The sequence below is a fragment of the Phoca vitulina genome, unplaced genomic scaffold (genome assembly GCF_004348235.1).
Source record: "Phoca vitulina isolate PV1807 unplaced genomic scaffold, GSC_HSeal_1.0 scaffold7, whole genome shotgun sequence".
In the NCBI taxonomy this organism is placed as follows: Eukaryota; Metazoa; Chordata; class Mammalia; order Carnivora; family Phocidae; genus Phoca; species Phoca vitulina.
In genome coordinates, this window is record NW_022589710.1 from 35,376,265 (window position 1) to 35,396,041 (window position 19,777).

Consider the following 19,777-nt stretch of genomic DNA (forward strand, 5'->3'; position numbering starts at 1 on the left):
AGATGACATTTAATCTAGTCTGTATAGAACAGTGATAATCAGAACACGATAACCACAACTGGTGAGCACCCAAATATCATTTTTTTTTCTGACTTACGTGTTCAAGGTAACAAAGTATGGAAAAAATAAAAAGTATTTTCTATAAATATTTTTACATACGCAATGTAGAATTTTATCTCCTTCTATCAGACATTATATCCTCACTATTTTGTCTCACTTCTCAATATTCTTTAAAAGGTTACATTTTGGGGCACCTGGGTAGCGCAGTCGGTTGAGCAACAGACTCTTGGTTTCAGCTCAGGTCTGATCTCAGGGTCGTGAAATTGAGCCCTGTGCTGGGCTCCATGCTCAGCATGGAGATTGCTTGAGATTCTCTCTCTCCCTCTCCCTCTGCCCCTTCCCCCGAGATCTTTCTCCCTTTAAGATAAATAAATCTTTAAAAAATACAAAATAAAAGTTTACATTGTAAGGTTGCTCCATAACTGAAGAGGACCAATCCCCAATTCCTGAACTTTTAGGCTGTTTCCAATTGGTAGCAATTATAAATACTTTGGTGATAAACTGTATTATGTATATATTGTTGTGCACATGTATGATTATTCCTGGGGATACACCATAGAAATAGAATTGCTGAGTCAGAGACAGACCTGTGCTTAGGCATTTCATCTATATTGACAAATGGCTTGCCAGAAAACTTGAACCAATTTACATTTCCTCCACCTTCATGTATTCACCAACACTGGGTGCCATTCTCTTCATCTTTGTCAATTTGATAGGCCAGAGATTATATCTTGTATAACTGGAATATTTTCACTCCGATATTCATTGGCCCTTAACTTATTTGTAAATTGTACATATTCTTTATTTCTTTTCTTTTGGATTATTCTTATTGATTAGAATACACCCTATGTATCAGAGATAACCTTCTTTAACCTTCATATATCATGACCATTTTTTCCCAGTACACTTACCTTTCTTTTTTTAAAATCAAGTATATCGATCATTTTATTTATGGTGTTCTTCACTTGCTGTTTTATTTCCAAATAGTAACCAACTGTCTAAATACAATATATTGACTACTTCGTCTTTTTCCACTGCCACTTATATACTAAATCTTTACACAGGTAGCATCGGCTTTGTGGCTGAGATTCCTGTTCTGTTTCATTGATTCTTGTGCTGGTGCTATGCTCCTTTAATTAGTATAACTTTATAATACATGTTAATGTGTCTGAACCTGGTTATCCTGTCATTTTCTTCATTATTAGCTATTCTCATCAATTTCATTTTCCATACAACAACTGTAATCACTCTGTTGTGTTCCCAGTTCAAAAATCCTATTGGAATTATTTTAAACTTATTAAACTGAGGAGGCCTAACATCTTAATGCACAGCTTCCCACCCAAATCCATGTTTCTCCACGTCCTTCTTTTATGTCACTCAACAGAGTGCTTTTTCCAGAAAGGTCTTGCACATTACTAGACACTTTATAGTTTTTGTTGTCATTGTGAAAAGGATACTTTCCATCGTATTTTCTAACGAGTTATAGCTGGTACCTGATAGAATTTTTATGGGCCAATAATTCTTTGAAAATTCTTCACAGGAACACACTATTCCACTTTCATCATCACCCAGGTGTTTGCATTTCCAGTGACTATTTCTAGACAAGGAGGGGAGAGTGCCATTATACCCAAAGTGCCTCATCCCCATATTGTAAGTCAGACATGGCCAAAAGGATAATAATATCTGTGTAGCATTCTGTAAACTTTACAGTCTTCCCCACATATTACCTCATCTAATATTCACAACACCTGTCTAAAGGGGATGAATACTCTAGAGTAATCGAGTTGTCATTAGTCTCACCTTTAAGATGAGGAAACACAGGTTCAGATCTGAATCAGTCTCCTGAAGAGCTTGATTAAAATGCAGACATCTGGGTCCCATCCCACACCTATTTCCTCAAAATCTTAGGAGCGGGGTGTGAAACCAGGGACTCTGTGTTTTTAACTAGCTCCCCCTGCTGGCTGCCATGAAACATTTCGATCACGGAGTCAAAAGGCTACAATTGAACATTTCTGCCTCCACCTTAGCCATCTATCCCACCATACCTCAATGCAAGCCTAATAATAGTGAGGGTTTTTTTTTTAAGCAATTTATGAAGAAGCTGGCATTTTTTTAAGTATCTCTTTATATAGGGGATCCTGCAAAAAGCATGCTCTGGTTTGCCACGACAAGCCCGTGTGCAGGCTTCACTTATCATTCAGTCACTTCTTCCCAAAGTCTTAATTAAAAGACAGCTCCCCTGTACTCTGTGACTAATACCAAGCTGCCTGGCTGTTATGGCTTCCACAGCCCCAGTGAACCTCAGGACACCTTGGCAGTGGCCCTGCCCTACTGGCCTAGAATCCGACAGCCCCATGGCTGATGAGAGTTGCCTGGAAAAGTGGCAGAGGGCTCCAAGCACAGATCCCACCCAGCAAAGCCCCACTGCCAGGGTATCCTCTCGTGGCAGGTGGGCCAGCACCAGGGGAGGACGCCATTGCTGGTGACCCCATCCTGCCCGTTACTGTACAGAAAAGCTCATGGTAACCCTTCAGGAAACGCCAAAGACTCGTCTACAGAGAAAACCTTCAGTTTGGGTAGAGTTTAACGCATTTCAGTCACTCAACCACTATCTGTGGAGTTACAGGGCAGGCCCATGCTAACTCTGAGACGTGAGAATAAATAATATACAGCACTGTATGGCCCAGGGAGCAAGGAGGCGTGGAAAGAGGTTTAATATTTAGAGGGAATTTTGGAGGGAAATTTGGAGGGAGTTTTATGGTTGTGGCAGTTTTCCAGACTGACAAGTGCAGAGAAAGCATTCCAGAATTGCTTTTTCCAGAATTCCGGAGGGACCAGCTTAAGCAAAGGCATCATGAGTATATTAGATTGCAAGAAGTCTGGATCACTGGAGGGTCAAAAAATAGAAGAGAGCTGGAAGGGTAAGCCAGGGCCGGCTTACAAGGACTCCATATACTCTTGGAAGGTATTTGAAGTTTATCTTGGAGATGTTCGGGAACCACAGCTGCATGAACTCTAGTGGCAGTAGGGAAAGCACAGCAGCTGAGCCTGGAGACCGGATGTGGATTAGGCGGCTTTGGCAATGACAAGGCTGGGAGGTTGGGCCACACAGGGTCAGCTGCAAGGATGGTAAAGAGGACTGATTCCCGAGCTGCCGAGCAGGTAGAATTGGCAGGATGTGGAGACCAAATGAATGTCGTGGAAGGAAAAGTGAGGCCAAGCAGAACTCTGAGATTCCAGGATGTGGACGTCATGGAATCATGGCTTTTTGAAATTCCTTGAAAACCCTTGACAGGAACAGACTATTAGTGTGTTCATCCCCAGTTGGCTCCAAGCGTCCTAGAACTAAACAAGCTCTGCCCCCTCCTCCTGTCCTCCTCCTTCTTCTCTTCCGCCATCAGACAAGTACTGGCAAGGGCAGACCTTTCCTGAACACGCACCCCAAACCCAGAACCTAGGCAGCTTCATTCCCTCAAACTCTGTCCTCAACGGTATTGTTCTTTAAGAAGCCATTTGTCCAGTGATGCCACCTTCCATTTGGGTAAACTTTGCTGTACAAAATTGTCATATTCATGCTTTCTTTTGCTCCCCAAACTTCCAATAAAAAAATCAAGACTTAGGGAAGCTGTAGCTTGCTAAAGCTCCCCGAGCTCATTTGCAGTGAATCCACAGTTCCAACCAGTTCTTCTGCCTTAAAATCCAGGGTGGTTACAACTTGTAATAATTACAAACCCAATCCCCTGTCATAATACCTAAATGCCTAAAGGAGAAAGAAACATGACCAGGGATGGAAGATGCATGCAGATAAGTGGTAGCTGGTTCAAATGGATTCTCATTGTTGTAGGACACATATACAGACCTAAAAACAACAACAAAAAGTCCTCAACTCAGAGTCCTAACAGAATCTCAGGTAGCCTGTCAGGTTTTCTCCTTGGTCTGTGTTCTGCAGAAACAAGACCTCATGCTTGCACATCAAATAAGAGACCTCCCCAGGCAACTTTTATTTGGGGGGGGGGCGGAGAAGAGGGTGGAGGGAGAGAGAATCTGCTGCTCAGCAAACAAGAAGCATTCCTTGCAAAGAAGGGGAAAGAGCTGCCTGGGGTGGGCCAGTGTAGATGGATGAGAAAGGTTTCAAGCCACATGAAGAGGATTGTGTATGTTGGAAGTTTGAAACTGACCAGGAAGAAATTCACTACCACTCATATTCAGGAAAATATATCATTTACTTCTAGTTTCATACAGCTTTCTGACTTACTTTAATTTGAAGAAAATCTCAGATGCTTCTGAGTTGGTCCCTTATAAAACAAACATGCCTGTTGTGAGGCTTCAACCAGGTCACAAACATGCACAAGCAGCTCCTAAGAGTGGCCAGGGGAGCTAGGTACGTCACTGCCCCAGACGGGCTCTTCCAGAAAAAAGAAGAGTGGGGGATGAGGGTCGGTTCAGAGAGGAGAAAGGTGAGGCTGCTCCTGAAGATGTCCAGTCAGCTAAGCATGATGAGAGTCAGAATCAAGAATTTTCACTTAAACTCTCCATTTCTTATAGCCCCCTAGACACGGACAGAATATTGTGAGGATTACCCCTGGCTTTTGAACAGCTTAGAAGGAGTTTTTATGCCCCCTCAGGGTAAACATGATTCATTTTCCAGGTGAGAGAGACCTACTGGCTTGCCCAACATCTCACCAATGAGTCACAAAGTATGGACTTAGATTCAGACATGAACAAAAATTATCTGAAACTTGGATATAAGGCCAAGAGCATGAAACTGTCCTTTTGCTATCATGTTGGGGCACCCTCCCCCCAGGGATTAATAATCTGGGGGAACGTACCTTTGTACAGGTGCATGTTAACTTGTATATCTTGTCAGGTAGACATGCAAAGATTTCTCATTTAGTAGAAAAGACAACACCGAAGGTTATTTTTTCCATAGGACAACAACTAGTTTCCCATTGAACCTAGTCTCTTCCTCCCAACCTTCTGCTTTTTAAGTACCTATAAATGTCAGTTCTTCAAAATGTTCCTTGTATAAGATTTGTCACCTTACTGGTTCTCTCATCAGTAAGTTAATAACTCTTTGACATATCTTCATCCTATATTTACCTGAGAGCCACGTTTTTAACTCTCTTAAAATTCAATTTCTTGCTATGTATATCATCTAGTGTTTCTTCCTCCGAAATAGCACCTTTATGGTATTACATGCACACACCTCGTCAGGTCTGCCTCATCCTACCCCCCAAAAAGAGTACACTCAACATGAGCCATGCAGGCAGCTAGCTAGGTGCTGGGAATGAAAGGGTGGCTTCCTCCCAGCTGACCCGGCATTTCCACCATTCCAGTTCTTTGAATTCATCATCTGTGCATCATGTTGACTTCAAAAGACTGCTCTTGGCAGATAAGATGGCCAGCCCACCACCTAACAAGGGAGGGACTTTGGATCAGGCTCCTCGTGCTGCTGATGAGCTGGGCTGAGGGTCTGAGGGTCGGAGCTGGCTTACAGGGAACGACCAACACTTCCTCATCCAGGTTTGCAAATGACACGCAGGGCCAGACACGAGGTGACTGAAATGCCAAGGGGAGTAGGCTCAGAGCCCGCCTGGGACATTTTCTTTCTGGGTAAAACTAACTGATCCTCAAGAGAGCCAACCACTGACTTAGACTTCATTAGCACCTCATCCAGCTCACAAAATTAACCACTCCCGTCTGCGCAAAGAACCACAAGGAAGCAAAAAGTTTAATGGATTTGGAGAAGAAGGCCTTCATTTTACATCTTAACAGGTCACTGACAACTTTCACACTTTATTGAGAGAACCAACGGAGCTATTAGCGGGTCATTTGACCCACTCTCTTTAAAATCTCTCTAAGCTCAGTAAACAGCTCTAATAGCTCCAAGAATAGACGGTGATCTGGGATTGTAGCCTGACGGAGGTCTGCCAGGCAGATTTGCTGGCTGCAGGCGCTTCCCAGCAGTCAGTGTCTTGCCAGGGAGCTTCAAGCTGCAGCTCGGTGCATTTTGAAGGACTTTCTTCCACCTGAGTTGCCCTGGTGTTCCATTTCTGTACCATGTGCTCAGCTTCAACCACGTATACTAGGAACTGTGCTGTGTACCGCGCGGGATACGAAGTGTGGACATTCTGTCCTCAAGGGTCTTCCTATCCAGTGGGGGATACAAGACATAGATCTAAACAGCTGTCATTTGGGGTAGAAAGTGACCCGTAGTGGCACCTGGGTGGCTCAGTTGGCTAAGCGTCTGCCTCCAGGCCAGGTCATGATCCCAGGGTCCTGGGATCGAGCCCCGCATCGGGCTCTTCACTCAGTGGTGAGTCCACTTCTCCCTCTGCCTCTCCCTCTGTGATCTCTCTGGCTCTCACTCTCTCTCAAATAAATAAATAAAATCTTTAAAAAAAAAAGTGACCAGTAATTCACAAGTATTATAAACTTTTGTGCCAGTTAAGGTGCACTGGTGATTCGGTGGAGAGCAAGTCCTTACTTAAGGTTCAGGAAGCATTCGTTGAATGAAGGAGAGGAGGTAATAATTGCTCAGCGCTTACTATGGACCAGGCCGTGTGCCAGGTGTTTTCTCATTTAATATGCTCTTTACAGGTGCTCTCTTTGGTAGGTGATGTTATCCCTATTTTTAACAAATAAGAAAGGCAGGGCTCAGAGATGTTAGGTGACTTTCCCGAGGTCACTCAGATTGTGAATAGCAAAGGAAGGTATTGGACACAGAACCATCTGACTTAAAAGATCCTGCTCTTTCAACCTCACTACCTTTACTATTAGCATTGCAGTGCCTCCCTTCCTTCTGTGCTGTCTGACTGATCTGTTTCCAAACTGAGGAACTTTGCAGGACAAAGGCTGGTGAGCAATAAGGCATCCACTGCTCCTTTAAGATAAGGACTCACAAAGCCATTTGCACTCTCGACAGCATGGGATTGATGCTTGGATCTGTCCCTTCATGTTCCCTAGCATCATCTGTGGGATCCCCTTATCTCCCTTCCAAGAAAATGGGAGACTGAAAGGGCAGAAAAGAGACAATAACCGTGATTGCCAGGGCTAGAGGTACAAGCTCTGCCCCTTCCTTTAGGATTCTTCCACCAGGGCTGGCCACATACACAGAGTGGACACCCAGCAAAGCCGAAAGCCAACGAGATTTCCACCTGAAAAATGCCCTCCCTCCTCCTTCCACCGTTTTTACTTAGTACGAGGAAATGATCTCAATTCCTTCTCTTTCGCTTTCTTTGGGAAAAAGAATTCCAGACTTTCGACGCTTCACAAAGCCTTTGGAAAAAAATCTAAACTAGTGAGTCAGGACAGCCAGACCCTGTGCGCTTACCCCCCCCCCCCCCCAGTAAAGCCGGTGTAGCTGGTGAACCACCCCCTGTCCCTCCCCCAGGGCACCCTGAGTAACTCACGGCCATCCCTGGGACGCGCCTTACACCTGTCCTCCAGAAAGCCTTCTCTGATGAAGTTCCACAGAGCGGGTGTGCGCGCGTGCGTGCGTGTGTGCACGCGTGTGTGCGTGCGCGCACACGCCGTGCGTGTTCCCACCCCCACCGGCACCCACACTCATGCGCACACACACAGTAATACAGCAATGGCCCTACTGTGTGCTCCCACCGCCCTCCGTGCTGGCCAGGCATGGTGTTTACTACGTGGCGCTGTGCCCAGCCTTGCGGGTGAACCCCTCCTCCCCACCCTCCAGGACAGGAGGAATTCTAGCTGGTCTTTCTACTCCCAACGCTGAGCGCAGTCCAGGAACCCCATAAACCCTGGAGTCAGGGAAGGACAGACAGAAGGGAAAACTCTGCCCGGAGTCTCTCCTGCCCCGCCGCCTCACTGGGCTGGCACTCCCTCGGGCCGGTGCAATTCCCTGCATCCAAAGCTGGGGCCGGAAGGGAAACGGGCCAGAGGGAAGAGCCCACAGCCCTCCTGCGACAAAGGTCAGAGTCATTGCTGAGGAACATCTGCAGTGTCCACATGGGCCGTGAGGATGACCAGGCATCTGATGGCCCTGGGCCTGTAGGTCCTGGGACGCTCCAGGAGGGTCTCCAGAACAGCCGCCCCCGACCCGCCTGTCCTGGGCTCACCAGAGGCAGGAAATTCCATGTTGTAATGGTTGGATTTCTTCCCTTCATTCCTGACCCATGACTAGGTAGTGAATTGGTCATTAAAGAAACCACTTTGGCAGATTTCAGGAACATCTGACCGCGCTCCAAGCATGCAGGGAGAGGAAGATGGAACAGGACCAAACTTGGGGCCACACGTTCTCACCTTCATTCCCGTTGCTTGCCTGACATGAAAGGGAATCAAAATGTTTGGAAGCCCTTCTGTCAGCATCGTGCCCAGCGTTGCATGGAGCTGCGCTCACCACGTCAACATACACATTTGAAAGCTCCTCTGGGTGAGAGGCGGCAGCCACATTATCAAGCTGCACACCTGTTGACCTGGGCAGATTAGAAACATTGTTCCTGGTGTCTAGGGACACAGCGCTTTTAAACAAGTGCTTTTCAGAGAATGAGCCATTGAGAGGTACTTAGCCTACATGTAGCCCAGGAACCTGAAAACAAATAAAAGTCCAATCAGTCCTGAATCAGCAACTCTGAGCAACAGGCTGGAGAATGGGGCAGTGGGTGTGTGCAGAGAGCTGGTGACAAAGGTTACTACCCGGTAGATCTTTCTCTCCTGCACAGCTAATGGTTGGAGGAAACAAAAATCATCTTTACACTGCATTTGCACATTTTTTGATCAAGTAGGGGAAAAAAAAAATCACATTCTCCCTCACATTTTACTTCCTTTTTCTAAAAAGAGATTAAATGGGGGGGGGGTGTTTAAATTCACTGTTTCCATTCGCCATGAGGATTTTGCATTCCATGTGATCCATCTCAGTTTAGTTTCAAGATGAGACTTTATTTCATTTCCAGACATGTACAGAGTGGTCCATACCCCTCCATTACTTCTTCCTTTTGGACACAATTGCTGGGCGAGGCAGTAAGCCTGCTGGGTAAATCAAACTGTCAACTTTCCACCCTATGCACACCCTTTAGGTCTATGAAAGCAAACCCGGACAACATCTCCTCCTGCACCTAACATTCAATATTGTGATAAATCAGGTGGGCTAAAGCACTGTACTATTTAATTTAAAAACAACAACAACAAAAAAAACTTTTTAAAAATAAATATTAAGCCTTGGGCGCCTGGGTGGCTCAGTTGGTTAAGCGACTGCCTTCGGCTCAGGTCATGATCCTGGAGTCCCAGAATCGAGTCCCACATCGGGCTCCCTGCTCAGCGGGGGGATCTGCTTCTCCCTCTGACCCCCTTCCCTCTCATGCTCTCTGTCTCTCATTCTCTCTCTCTCAAATAAATAAATAAAATCTTAAAAAATAAAAATAAAAATAAATATTAAGCCCTTCTTGTTTCATTATTAGCTTTGCCTTATAGACTATAAAATATGTAGGTGGGTTACTATTCTTGGTTTTTATGGTTTTATTAACATTTCAGAGACAGACCAAAGCAGAGAGATTTGGAGCAGAGAAGCTGTTCACACAGTTCTCTATCCTGAAAGGTGGCTCCAACGGAACAAAAGAAAAAAATAACTGAACCAAGAAAGGGTCCAGCATCCTTTTCCTTTCAAGAGCTTGGTATTCGAGGGCCTAATAGGGATCCATGAGTAGCCTACAGAGTGCCCTCGTGGGACAAATAATATTCATCTTGGTTGAGAAATGTGGACTTGGCTGAGCCCATCTGCTCCCACTGCAGGCCAAGGTGGCCTTTCATTTGGAAATCACGCTGTCACCTTGGTTTAGAATATACACAATGAGGCATATGCTTCTTACTGCCCAGGAAGAGGTTGTCATGGAGAAATGTGAAGCCTCCTGATAAAAGCTTGCACTTATGGACTCTCCTCTTCTCTTCTCCCCTAGTTACTGTGACAGTGGGAGGCAAGCAACACTTGCTCGGACTATATGACACCGCGGGACAGGTAACGTTTTGCTGTTTTGATTCATTAAGGGTTTGGGAGTGGGGAGAATGATCCATGTGGCTAGGCATATGGGAACAGATATTACCTCTTCTGATCACTTGGGACAAATTTATTGTCTATCTAAATGACAACCAGTGGTACATTCTTAATATCTTAACACGTATAATTACAAAAAAACCAAATCATTACTCAAAGTGTTGATGGGCAAATAACGATTCATTCATTGGTTGATGACTATCAATAACCAAAATAACATATTTGGCCAAGAGCCTCAATTTCTTCCTACCCACACCAATTTTGAATTCGGAATGAATGAGTCAATTTTATAAATTTTACTTTCACCCATTATTTTTTGTTCACATTATATACTTTGCCCAGCCTTTATTTGAATTGCCTAATAAGCCCTGGAAAGGTCCAAAAAGAGATGGGGAGGTGGGTGGGGGTGGGAGGGAGATGGATTAAGTATTGGAAAGAAGAAAAGCCAGGATCCTGAATGGTTTCCAAAAGTGAGGGTTGAGCCCTGAATAACTGGAGGTTGACTCTAAATTCTCTAAGCTTCTTGAAATATCCTCACTGTGTCAGAGATGTGTCTTCAAGTTGGAGAACGTGGCCACCCAGTAATGTAAGGCCGTAGACTAGAAAGAACCCTCAACACTTATCAGTTAGCACATGCCCTACTTGGGTAAAAATGCCACCTCATCTTTCTTTCCTCGCACCCCACACTCCACTATGAAAAGTTTCTAATATTACAAATTCATGGGTTAAGCAACTGATGGCTGTGGCCCAATTTCTTTGGTAGAGTTTTGTTACCATTGGGTCATTTATTTAGGTCAAAGTCAGCGGGTTGTTCATACATCTTAAGTCCTTTGGAGTGAACATTGACCATGCTCTTTCCCACTGTGTGTTTCCTGGTCATTGCTCTTTGTGGTTATGCATTTGTCTGGGCCTTTTGTTCACAATTATCTGGAGATATGTCTTTTTGCTCAACTTGAAAACTCTGTACTAGGAAAAATAATAATAAATGGAATTCCTTTGGGGGTTTCTGTATGTATTTGCAAGGACCATGTATAAATGCCTGTGGGACATCAGAGGCTGATGTAGGATAGGCCTGGACAGTGGGGAACCTGGAAAATCTTGCACCAGACTCAAGACTTCTAAGAATTAGTCAGTTACCCTTCATTTGCAGATGGTTGTTTTAGCCAGCTACTCTCAGGAACTGGGGAGTGGAGGAGACTTCTCACATCGATATCAAGACACACAATTAGGAAATGATGTTCCAAATGCCTAAATCAGAAATTTGGTTCAGCTCCTCTGGGTTAAGGTACAAAGGCCTCCATGCACCCACTACTTGACTGCCCCCCCCCACCAGAAAGCCTTCCAGCAATAGAGGTACACTGTTTTTTGGACTGAATTTGCCTACTTTCATTCAGTCATATAGTCATTAGAGTGTCCCCATTCATCAGAATCTCACAGCCTGGAAGAGAGAGAGTTTACACCTTTCATCCCCATAGTCAGAGTTTATGAATACAATCTAGTTGGAAAAGTTCAGTACAGCAAGGATTATTGCCTGGCTCTGAAACCTCTCTGTTTCCCTCACCTTCTAAAAAGCTCCCTGTGCCCCTCACGCCCATCCAGTGCTCCCCTCTTCTATATCAATCCATGACAATTGTTAGCTTCTACCCATTCATTGTCCTCAGAACAAACTCCCTAAGCTTCTGTTTAATTTCAAATCCAATATAACTGTTTAAAAGCTCCTATAGAGTTTAATTATTCTTTCCCACTACTGTCCATTTTAGAAAAAAAATTTAAATAACACTAGTATAAGACTTGAAGCTCTAAAGCAGTATAAAAATATCCTTAAACTCCAAATTGAAGAAAATAGAATGATCCAAACCTGACACAGAAGAAGTGATGGGCACTGACAAACTATCACAACAAGTGGGTTATAAATATTCAACTCAACTTGTACTCTAATGCTTTCCACCAGCTACTTTGAAAGCTCAAAAGTGGACAAGGTTCATGGAGGGGCATGCAGCTTGGGGAAAAGGAATCAGAACACATCTTAAGATTCCTTCTGGGCCTAAAATTCTATGATCAGGACTTTAACAGACTACTTCAAGAAGGCCTAAAAGACCTGGAGTAATTAAAATGATTTGAGGCCAGACCCAAGGGGAAACCTTCCAGCAGCAAAGGATTATTAAATATTGGAGTGTGTTACCACCTAAAGGGTGACATGTAATTTATTTTGTACAATAGTGGTGGTTCTCAAACTTGAGCAGACATCAGAATCACATGCAGGTCCTGTTAAAACCCAGCCCCTGGGCCCCACTTTCAGAATTTCTGATTCTACAGGTCTGGAATGGGGCCCAAGGATTTGCATTTCTAACAGGCTTCCTGGTGTCTTGGCTGCTAGTCTGCACACCATATTTTAAGAAACACTTCTGGGGCGCCTGGGTGGCTCAGTCGGTTAAGCGTCTGGCTCTTGGTCTCAGCCCCGGTCTTGATCGTAGGGTCATGAGTTCAAGCCCAGTGCTGGGGAAAAAAAAAAAAGAATCACTGTTCCGGAACCTTGCCACTCAAAGTGGTGGTCCACCACAACATCAACATCACCAGGGAGCTTGTTAGGAATGCAGATTCTCAGACTCCAGCCTACTGAATCTGAAAATTCATTTTAGGAAGATCCCCACATGATCCATATGTGAAGCACTACTCTAGAAGTCTCTGGTGATCAAAGCATGGCTCTAACATTAGGAGGATGCAGCAGAAAATACCCCTTACCTGAGTTGATTCCCCTGGTTCCACACCTCTGCCAATAACGCTTTGTGACACATTTAACTTAGAACCATGATCCCAAAATACCCATTGCCTGCCTCAGGCAGGATCATCCACTGTCCTCAGTTATATTTCAGCAAACGTCACTGAGGTCACAAGGTTAAGGAACATTCAACTAATTCAAAAATACTCATATGGCCAGAGTTACTAAGAAAGAGAGGTGATCTCAAAACCAACTGATTAATCTCTGAACCACAAAAAAGAAATAAGTCTGAAACCAACTCCAGAATGCTATCTTGCTGGGAATAATTAGATTTTCTGACATGAATAAACCGGGAAGTAGTGTCCCTCCTCTTTGTCTTGAGCTAACTGTGGGTCAGAGTTGATGAAAACAACCTCAAGAGGCACATGTTCTGAAAAGTAAAGTGATTGGAACTCGGTATTTCTACCCTCAAAGTCAGTGCTAGACAAAATGCTTTAACCTGGCTCTGTCCACGTGGCCATACCTAGTCATACCACTGTGGCCCCACCAGCCCCCCCTCCATAGATATGCTCCTGGCCCTTCAGAAGCCCACCAAGCATTTGCTAAAGACAATTTAGAATGAAGTCACATGGGGGCTCCTGGGTGGCTCAGTCCTTAAACATCTGCCTTCGGCTCAGGTCACGATCCCAGGGTCCTGGGATCGAGCCCCGCATCGGGCTCCCTGCTCCACGGGAAGCCTGCTTCTCCCTCTCCCTCTCCCCCTGCTTGTGTTCCCTCTGTTTAATGAGCTCCCTCCCCAAATCCCTGAAACAAAGGAATATTGGGACTTGGAGTAGAATCCTTTGAAAACAGAGAGTCTTCAGAACTCTGGTTCATCTATTAGGTAGAATTCCAAACATTAAGTTAAGGCAATGGGGTGAGGGAGTTTTTGCAGGCTGACTCTGCACGTGACCCCTCAGCTCACACTGGAGAGGTAGTAAGGCCGGGCCTGGATGCCAAATCTACTGAGGTTGTGCCAAGTCATGCTGTACGGCACAGGCCCCTGGGAGTGTATTACTCAAAGGTTCTGAAAGGGATTTCTAGAGTTCAGATCTTTGGCTCAGCTACAAAGAGTCCCAGAGCTGACTTTTCCATGACGTACTTGCAAGCCAGTGTGTTTCGAGTGCGTCATCAGAGACCAAGCAGAGAACAGGATGCTGGGGTGGGGACGCTGCAGTGAAGCCTGGGCGTTCGCCAACCGAGGAATGCCAAACTGGGGGACATGTCTGTCCCAGGTCATGGCTCAGAGCCAGGCAACCTCCCATCCTGCTCCCAGCCACCTAGAACGGAGCCTGCCATGGCAAGAGACATCTTGCCTCCTCCTGTCAGTGAGCCCTCAGCTACACGAGCCATGTAGGTGAAGCCCTACTCAGATCGTGGCCCCTCAGGCCCAACTCCAGGATAGACATGGCTCAAAGGCCACATTTGCAAAAGTGGTGTTGGCGGCCCCATCAGGGAAGAATAGGGACCTCCTGGTGTCAGGAGCTGGGTATCTCAGCAGCATGAACCCCCGGGGTTCTCTGCACACAAGCCCCACAGGATGGGGGACTATCTGTATGTTGGCAAGCATGGAATGGTGTCCGTCACTGCAAAGCCACAGCCCCCAGCAGCTCAGCTGTCACCAGTGACCAGGGAAGTGTGGGAGTAGAAAGGCCATATCAGCCACATGCCGCCCTCAGCCGGGACTGCACACCGCGTGTCTTCACCTGCCCTGATTCCGGAAGCGCCTCTGCCCCCAAGAGCTTGACGAGGCATGCGAGGCAAGTACCACTGGGGTTCACTCATGGCAACCCAGGGTCCACTTGGAAGGACATGAGCCTTCCCTTTGGCCATTGGCTGACCCCATGGGGCCATCTGGAGCACAGAACCTGGCATCAACCCTCCATGGAAAGTTTGCCTAACACCTCAAAACAAATGTTTTTCCCAATGAGCAACTCAACTTTTCTTGCTCATAGGTATCTTAGTGTGGTTTTAGAGGTGTGCAATTTGGAGATTAGGAAGAAGTTTGCAACACGACAAGTTACCGGTAAAAGTAACCTTAGGACACAATCTTACTTCTCAAATTATTAAAAAAAAAAAAAACTGAGCTGTAGGGACATCTGGTTCAGAGGTGTAATTAGAATATGCAAGTACGTGGGTCTTGTTACTAGTCAGTTTAGAGAAAGTGAATTTCAGACTCAGCCCTGGTATCCACTGAGGGCGGGGACACTGAAGCTGTTGTTCACGGGGATGGATTCTTGACCACTAGAGAACTTACTACATTCAAGACAGTGCTCTAAGTGGTCGACACATACGAATGCACTTTATTCTCAAACAACCTTATGGGGCAAACACTACTATCAACTTCATTTTACAGATAAAAAAACAGGCCAAGAGAACTTACACAATGTCACACAGGAGTCACCAGGCAGTGCTGGGATCTGAACCTAGAGAATGTGTCTCCCTGGCCCACGCTTTTAAGCACTATGCTACACTCCCACCCTCTGGCTATTATTCACATTTTCCAAACCAAGCCTGACAGATATGAGTGTACTTATGGGGGAAGACGAAAATGAGACTTATGCTAAAATCTAGGATAAATGTCACTAAACCCAAGAGGACTTGGAAGCAGAATTCTATTTCCAAATGATTGTGGGTAGGGGCTGGGGTGGGCTTGGGATTTGGGGGAGGGGTAGTCTCAATGCAACTCTCCTTGTCACTCAAAGTGACAAGATCGGTTGAGGAAGAGGTATCTTCCTCTGGATACCTACGGAAGAGGTATCCAGAATACGGAGCAAGATAAAGCCCAGTGAAGGACAAAGTCGCAAGTTGCTCAGCATCACCTGGAAACTTGTTAGAAATAAATTCTCAGGCTTCATCCCAGCCCTGCTGCTGAATGAGAAGCCACACATTAACAAGATTCAGGGGTGCCTAAAGTCTGAGAAGGATTGGTTGAATCGTTTCACTTCCTCACCACCTGGACCACTACGCTCTGGCTATTCCAAGCATATGTGGAAGGCGTGTGGCCATCTGACGAGGCTGCCCATGAACTGTTCTTTCTTCATAGTGGCCAACAGTCATCCTAGAGCACAGGATCTGCCTTCAAACCAGTCTCCTGCCTTCGGGGTAAAGTTAGTGGAAAGTACTCAAAAGCCTACCTTGCCCCAGCTCCCTCCCTATCCCCTGAAGCCACCCCCCCAACCCCTTGTCCATTTTAGCCCTCCAAACCCCACTCAAGTCTCAATTTTAGATTGACACACTGTCTCCTCTAGAAACATTCAGCCCCGGTCTTCCATTCCCAGTCTCAACATTGTAAGGGGCCTCAACTGCCAGCTAGACGAATTCTCCATTTCTCATAGCTCCTTTACAGCATCTCCACCTGTGGTCATCCGACCTAGGCTCAAAATGTGCCCTGTTTGGGAAACCGTATCAGCTGGTACAAATTCAGTCCCCCCCCAACCTTCCACCGCCCAGCCCTCACTCTCAAGAGGACGCTTCCCCTTATACATTCGGAAGCCCCTGCCACGTGTCATCACTGCAGCCTGCGGCTAAGGGGGGCGACAGGAGCCCTGCCAGCCCACATGCGAGCCTTCTGTAGAGGTGTGTTTGCTCTGTGGTCCTGAATAAATCGCGCAGTCTGTCTAGAGTCTGGCTTCTTCAACTATGAAATCAGCTGAGGGGACCAGGAAGAACAGTAACCTGTAGTTGTGACATTTGCATTGCAGCACGGTCACCTGGAGAGCTTCCAACACAGACGGTGCCCCCCCTTCCCAGGGCCGCAGCCGCAGGAGGGCAGGGAAGGGCCTGAGAATGTGCATTCCTTACACACTCCCAGGCCAAGGCTGCCAGGTGGGGACCACACTTGGGGAGCTCCTGCACTAACCGATCTCCAAAACCTCTTCCTGTCCTGCTCTGTGCTTTTCTGATCCAGTCAAATAAATATTCTACCTTATCACAGAGCTAACAAAGAGCAAGAGAAACTTGGCCTGCCTCACTTCCAAATAAACTGAGTTCTTTCTATATTTTCATTTTCTTTCCCCCAAGTGGAGAGTCAATTCTTATTCACATTCTAGGCTTCATATAGCATCTTTAACAGTGCAGGAGACAATTAATCCATCTTTCTGAATGGAGTTACACAGCAGAACTAAGGCTTCTACGGAAGAGGTATCCAGAATACGGAGCAAGATAAAGCCCAGTGAAGGACAAAGTCGCAAGTCGCTCAGCTGGAGGGCGCTGGCTACCCTGCCAGGAGTAAATGATCAAAAACCCAAGCTCCTCTCACACTCCACCTACAGGCCCCCACAGCAACTCGTGGTCTTCCTAACTCTTCCAGAATGGAAGCAGAATTGCTTTGATAGCTTCTGGGTATAGAAATAAAATAAACATGATCCTTTCAGACCACTAGTTATTTGTTCCTACCTTATTTAGTTGTGACACGTCTGATTGTGCAGTTTTTGGTTTTTGGCTTTGAGGTTTTAAATATGCAGTGTCTGCTGCCATCTGGTGGTAATTACTAGCAATTGCAGGCCATGAAATAGATACTAAACCTGGAAGGTCCAACATTTCTTAGATTCCTGGGTTAAGCATTTGTATTAAGATTCCCAGATAACTGAATTTTCCAAAAAAAAAAAAAAAATGCTTAATCTGTCACTTAAAGTTCTGAGATGAAGCAAATAATGTTCTCACAATTAAGAGCTGCAGCTGGATTTGGGCTAAATAGCCCATCCCAGTATTTAATAGATCATTATCGAACTTCTCTAAAACTTAACTTCCTCTTCTATGAAATAAAGATGTGGATGCTACCATCTCTCCAGTGCTATGGTGAAGATTCAACAAGGTAATGAATGTAAGTGCCTGAAACAAGGCCTGACCCTTCATGCTAAGCCCTTGATGCAACCTCAGTGATGATGAAGATAAGGATGATGCAAATCAGTTATTCTCAATTCCACGTCAATTCCAAGCCCATGATACCAGAATGCCCCGATACCCCGGCCCACTCTCCAAAAACTGATTTAATTGGGTCTGGAGTGTGGGGAGAGAGGCAGGTAGTTGGCTAGCAGGGTGTCAGGATGGACTTAAAAGTTCCCCTGGTGATTCTAATGAAAACTCTGCCATAAATGACCAACAGAAAGCCATGTGTTCATTTGCAGGTCACTGCCCCAATCTGTGAGCGGCATTTATGGAATGTGTGCTGTGGACGGAGTATAACTAGGGCATGAGGAAAAAAACAGCATGGTCCCTGCTCCATTTATCACAATCCAGATGGGAGGATGAAGTGGCAGAGGGCAGGTGGTATCATGAACAGCTGTAAGTTATGGCCTGGGAAGGAGAGTTCTTAGCTTGTCAGTCTCACAGCTGCTCCCTAAGGGAAAGCCCCAGAGAGAACGGAGAGCAGTGCAGAGACCGTGGGCAAGAAGGCTTGGTTACAGGGTTCTTGTATAAAGAGGAGGGGATAGTGACAAGAAATGAGCTGTCCACTTCCCCACTGCCTTGTCACCACCAGCACCACACACACACACACACACACACACACACACACAGGGAACAATTTAGCTGATAAGTAACCTGTAGGCCCAGCCCAACAGCCCAGTATGACCAGCGTTTATTCAGCAGTGCCCCCAACTCCGATTATTGGCTTAATAGAAATATGATCAATGAGCCACTATAACTGATTTTTTTATTCTTTTAGTTTACTTTTTAGGACTTAGGATTTTTCAGCATCCTTGCCATCTTATACTGATTTTGTTTAGATAATTAAAAACCTTTGCTTAGGGGCGCCTGGGTGGCTCAGTCGTTAAGCATCTGCCTTCGGCTCAGGGCATGATCCCAGGGTCCTGGGATCGAGCCCCACATCGGGCCCCTTGCTCAGCGGGGAGCCTGCTTCTCCCTCTGCCGCTCCCTGCCACTCTGCCTACTTGTGATTCCTCTCTCTCTCTCTGTGTGTGTCAAATAAATAAATAAAATCTTTAAAAATAAATAAATAAATAAAAATAAAAATAAAAAACTTTGCTTAGATTTTAGTAGGATTAGCAGTGGCAATAGCTGCAGCCTCGTGTGCTGAGTCCCTGCGGGCTGGGTACTTAGAGTAGCTCAACAGTAAATCAGCTCATGCCCACCCACCAGGGACTTCCTTCCAGTCACATGTGTTCATGTACATATGTCCTCCCTTTTTATAAAGACATCCTGAGAGTCATTAGAAAGATAGCAAAGTTGATATCTTTAAATATCCATGACATAGCAAGTTTAAAAAAATCAAGTGGCACAACAATATGAACTATACAATCAATTTATCTTTTTTAAACTAAATACATGTCTATTATATCTGTAAATAAATATATAAAATTTGGAAGGATACTCTTAAATCACGGCTCCCTCTGGAAAGAGAGGAAAAACTAGTAGAGATCACACAGAGGGTGAAAACAAGCTTTCACTTCTTCTGTATTACTCTAGGTGATGTTTGAATTTTTGCAATGAACATATATGGGTTTTATCATTTTTTTAAATGTTAGGAAGATTAGTCAAGAGCCTGAAAAATGAATTGATATGTTGCCCATGTCTATGTATGTGGTCAGTGTGGACATACAGGTTTCGTTGCCCTGTGTGTGGATAGCGTGTGCACGGACACAGTGCGTGTGCCTATATGAAGAATGCATGGTGTGTATGACCGGTACGTCAATTGTGGTGTGTGCAGACATGTATGTGTACATGGTATATACTTACACAGGGTCAGTATACACACACATAAAACTACTTTTGGCTTATGTGTTACTAAATTTGATGAACATATAAAATGTTATATTGAGATAGCAGATTTACCTTGGAACCTCCTGAAACACTTCACATACAAAAGGTACTTGCTGGGGCGCCTGGGTGGCTCAGTCGGTTAAGCGACTGCCTTCGGCTCAGGTCATGATCCTGGAGTCCCGGGATCGAGTCCCGCATCGGGCTCCCTGCTCGGCGGGGGG

The 19,777-nt window shown here is 45.4% G+C and overlaps 1 protein-coding gene across 1 annotated transcript in view; it reads left to right on the forward strand.

Annotated features, from left to right (window-relative positions):
- The window catches only part of RHOJ (ras homolog family member J), a 78,699-nt gene that overhangs the window by 39,192 nt on the left and 19,730 nt on the right, over positions 1–19,777 (forward strand). The window contains exon 2 of the mRNA XM_032405268.1: positions 9,981–10,039. Coding sequence (XP_032261159.1) covers positions 9,981–10,039 — 59 coding nt within the window. The remainder of the gene's footprint in view (positions 1–9,980; positions 10,040–19,777) is intronic.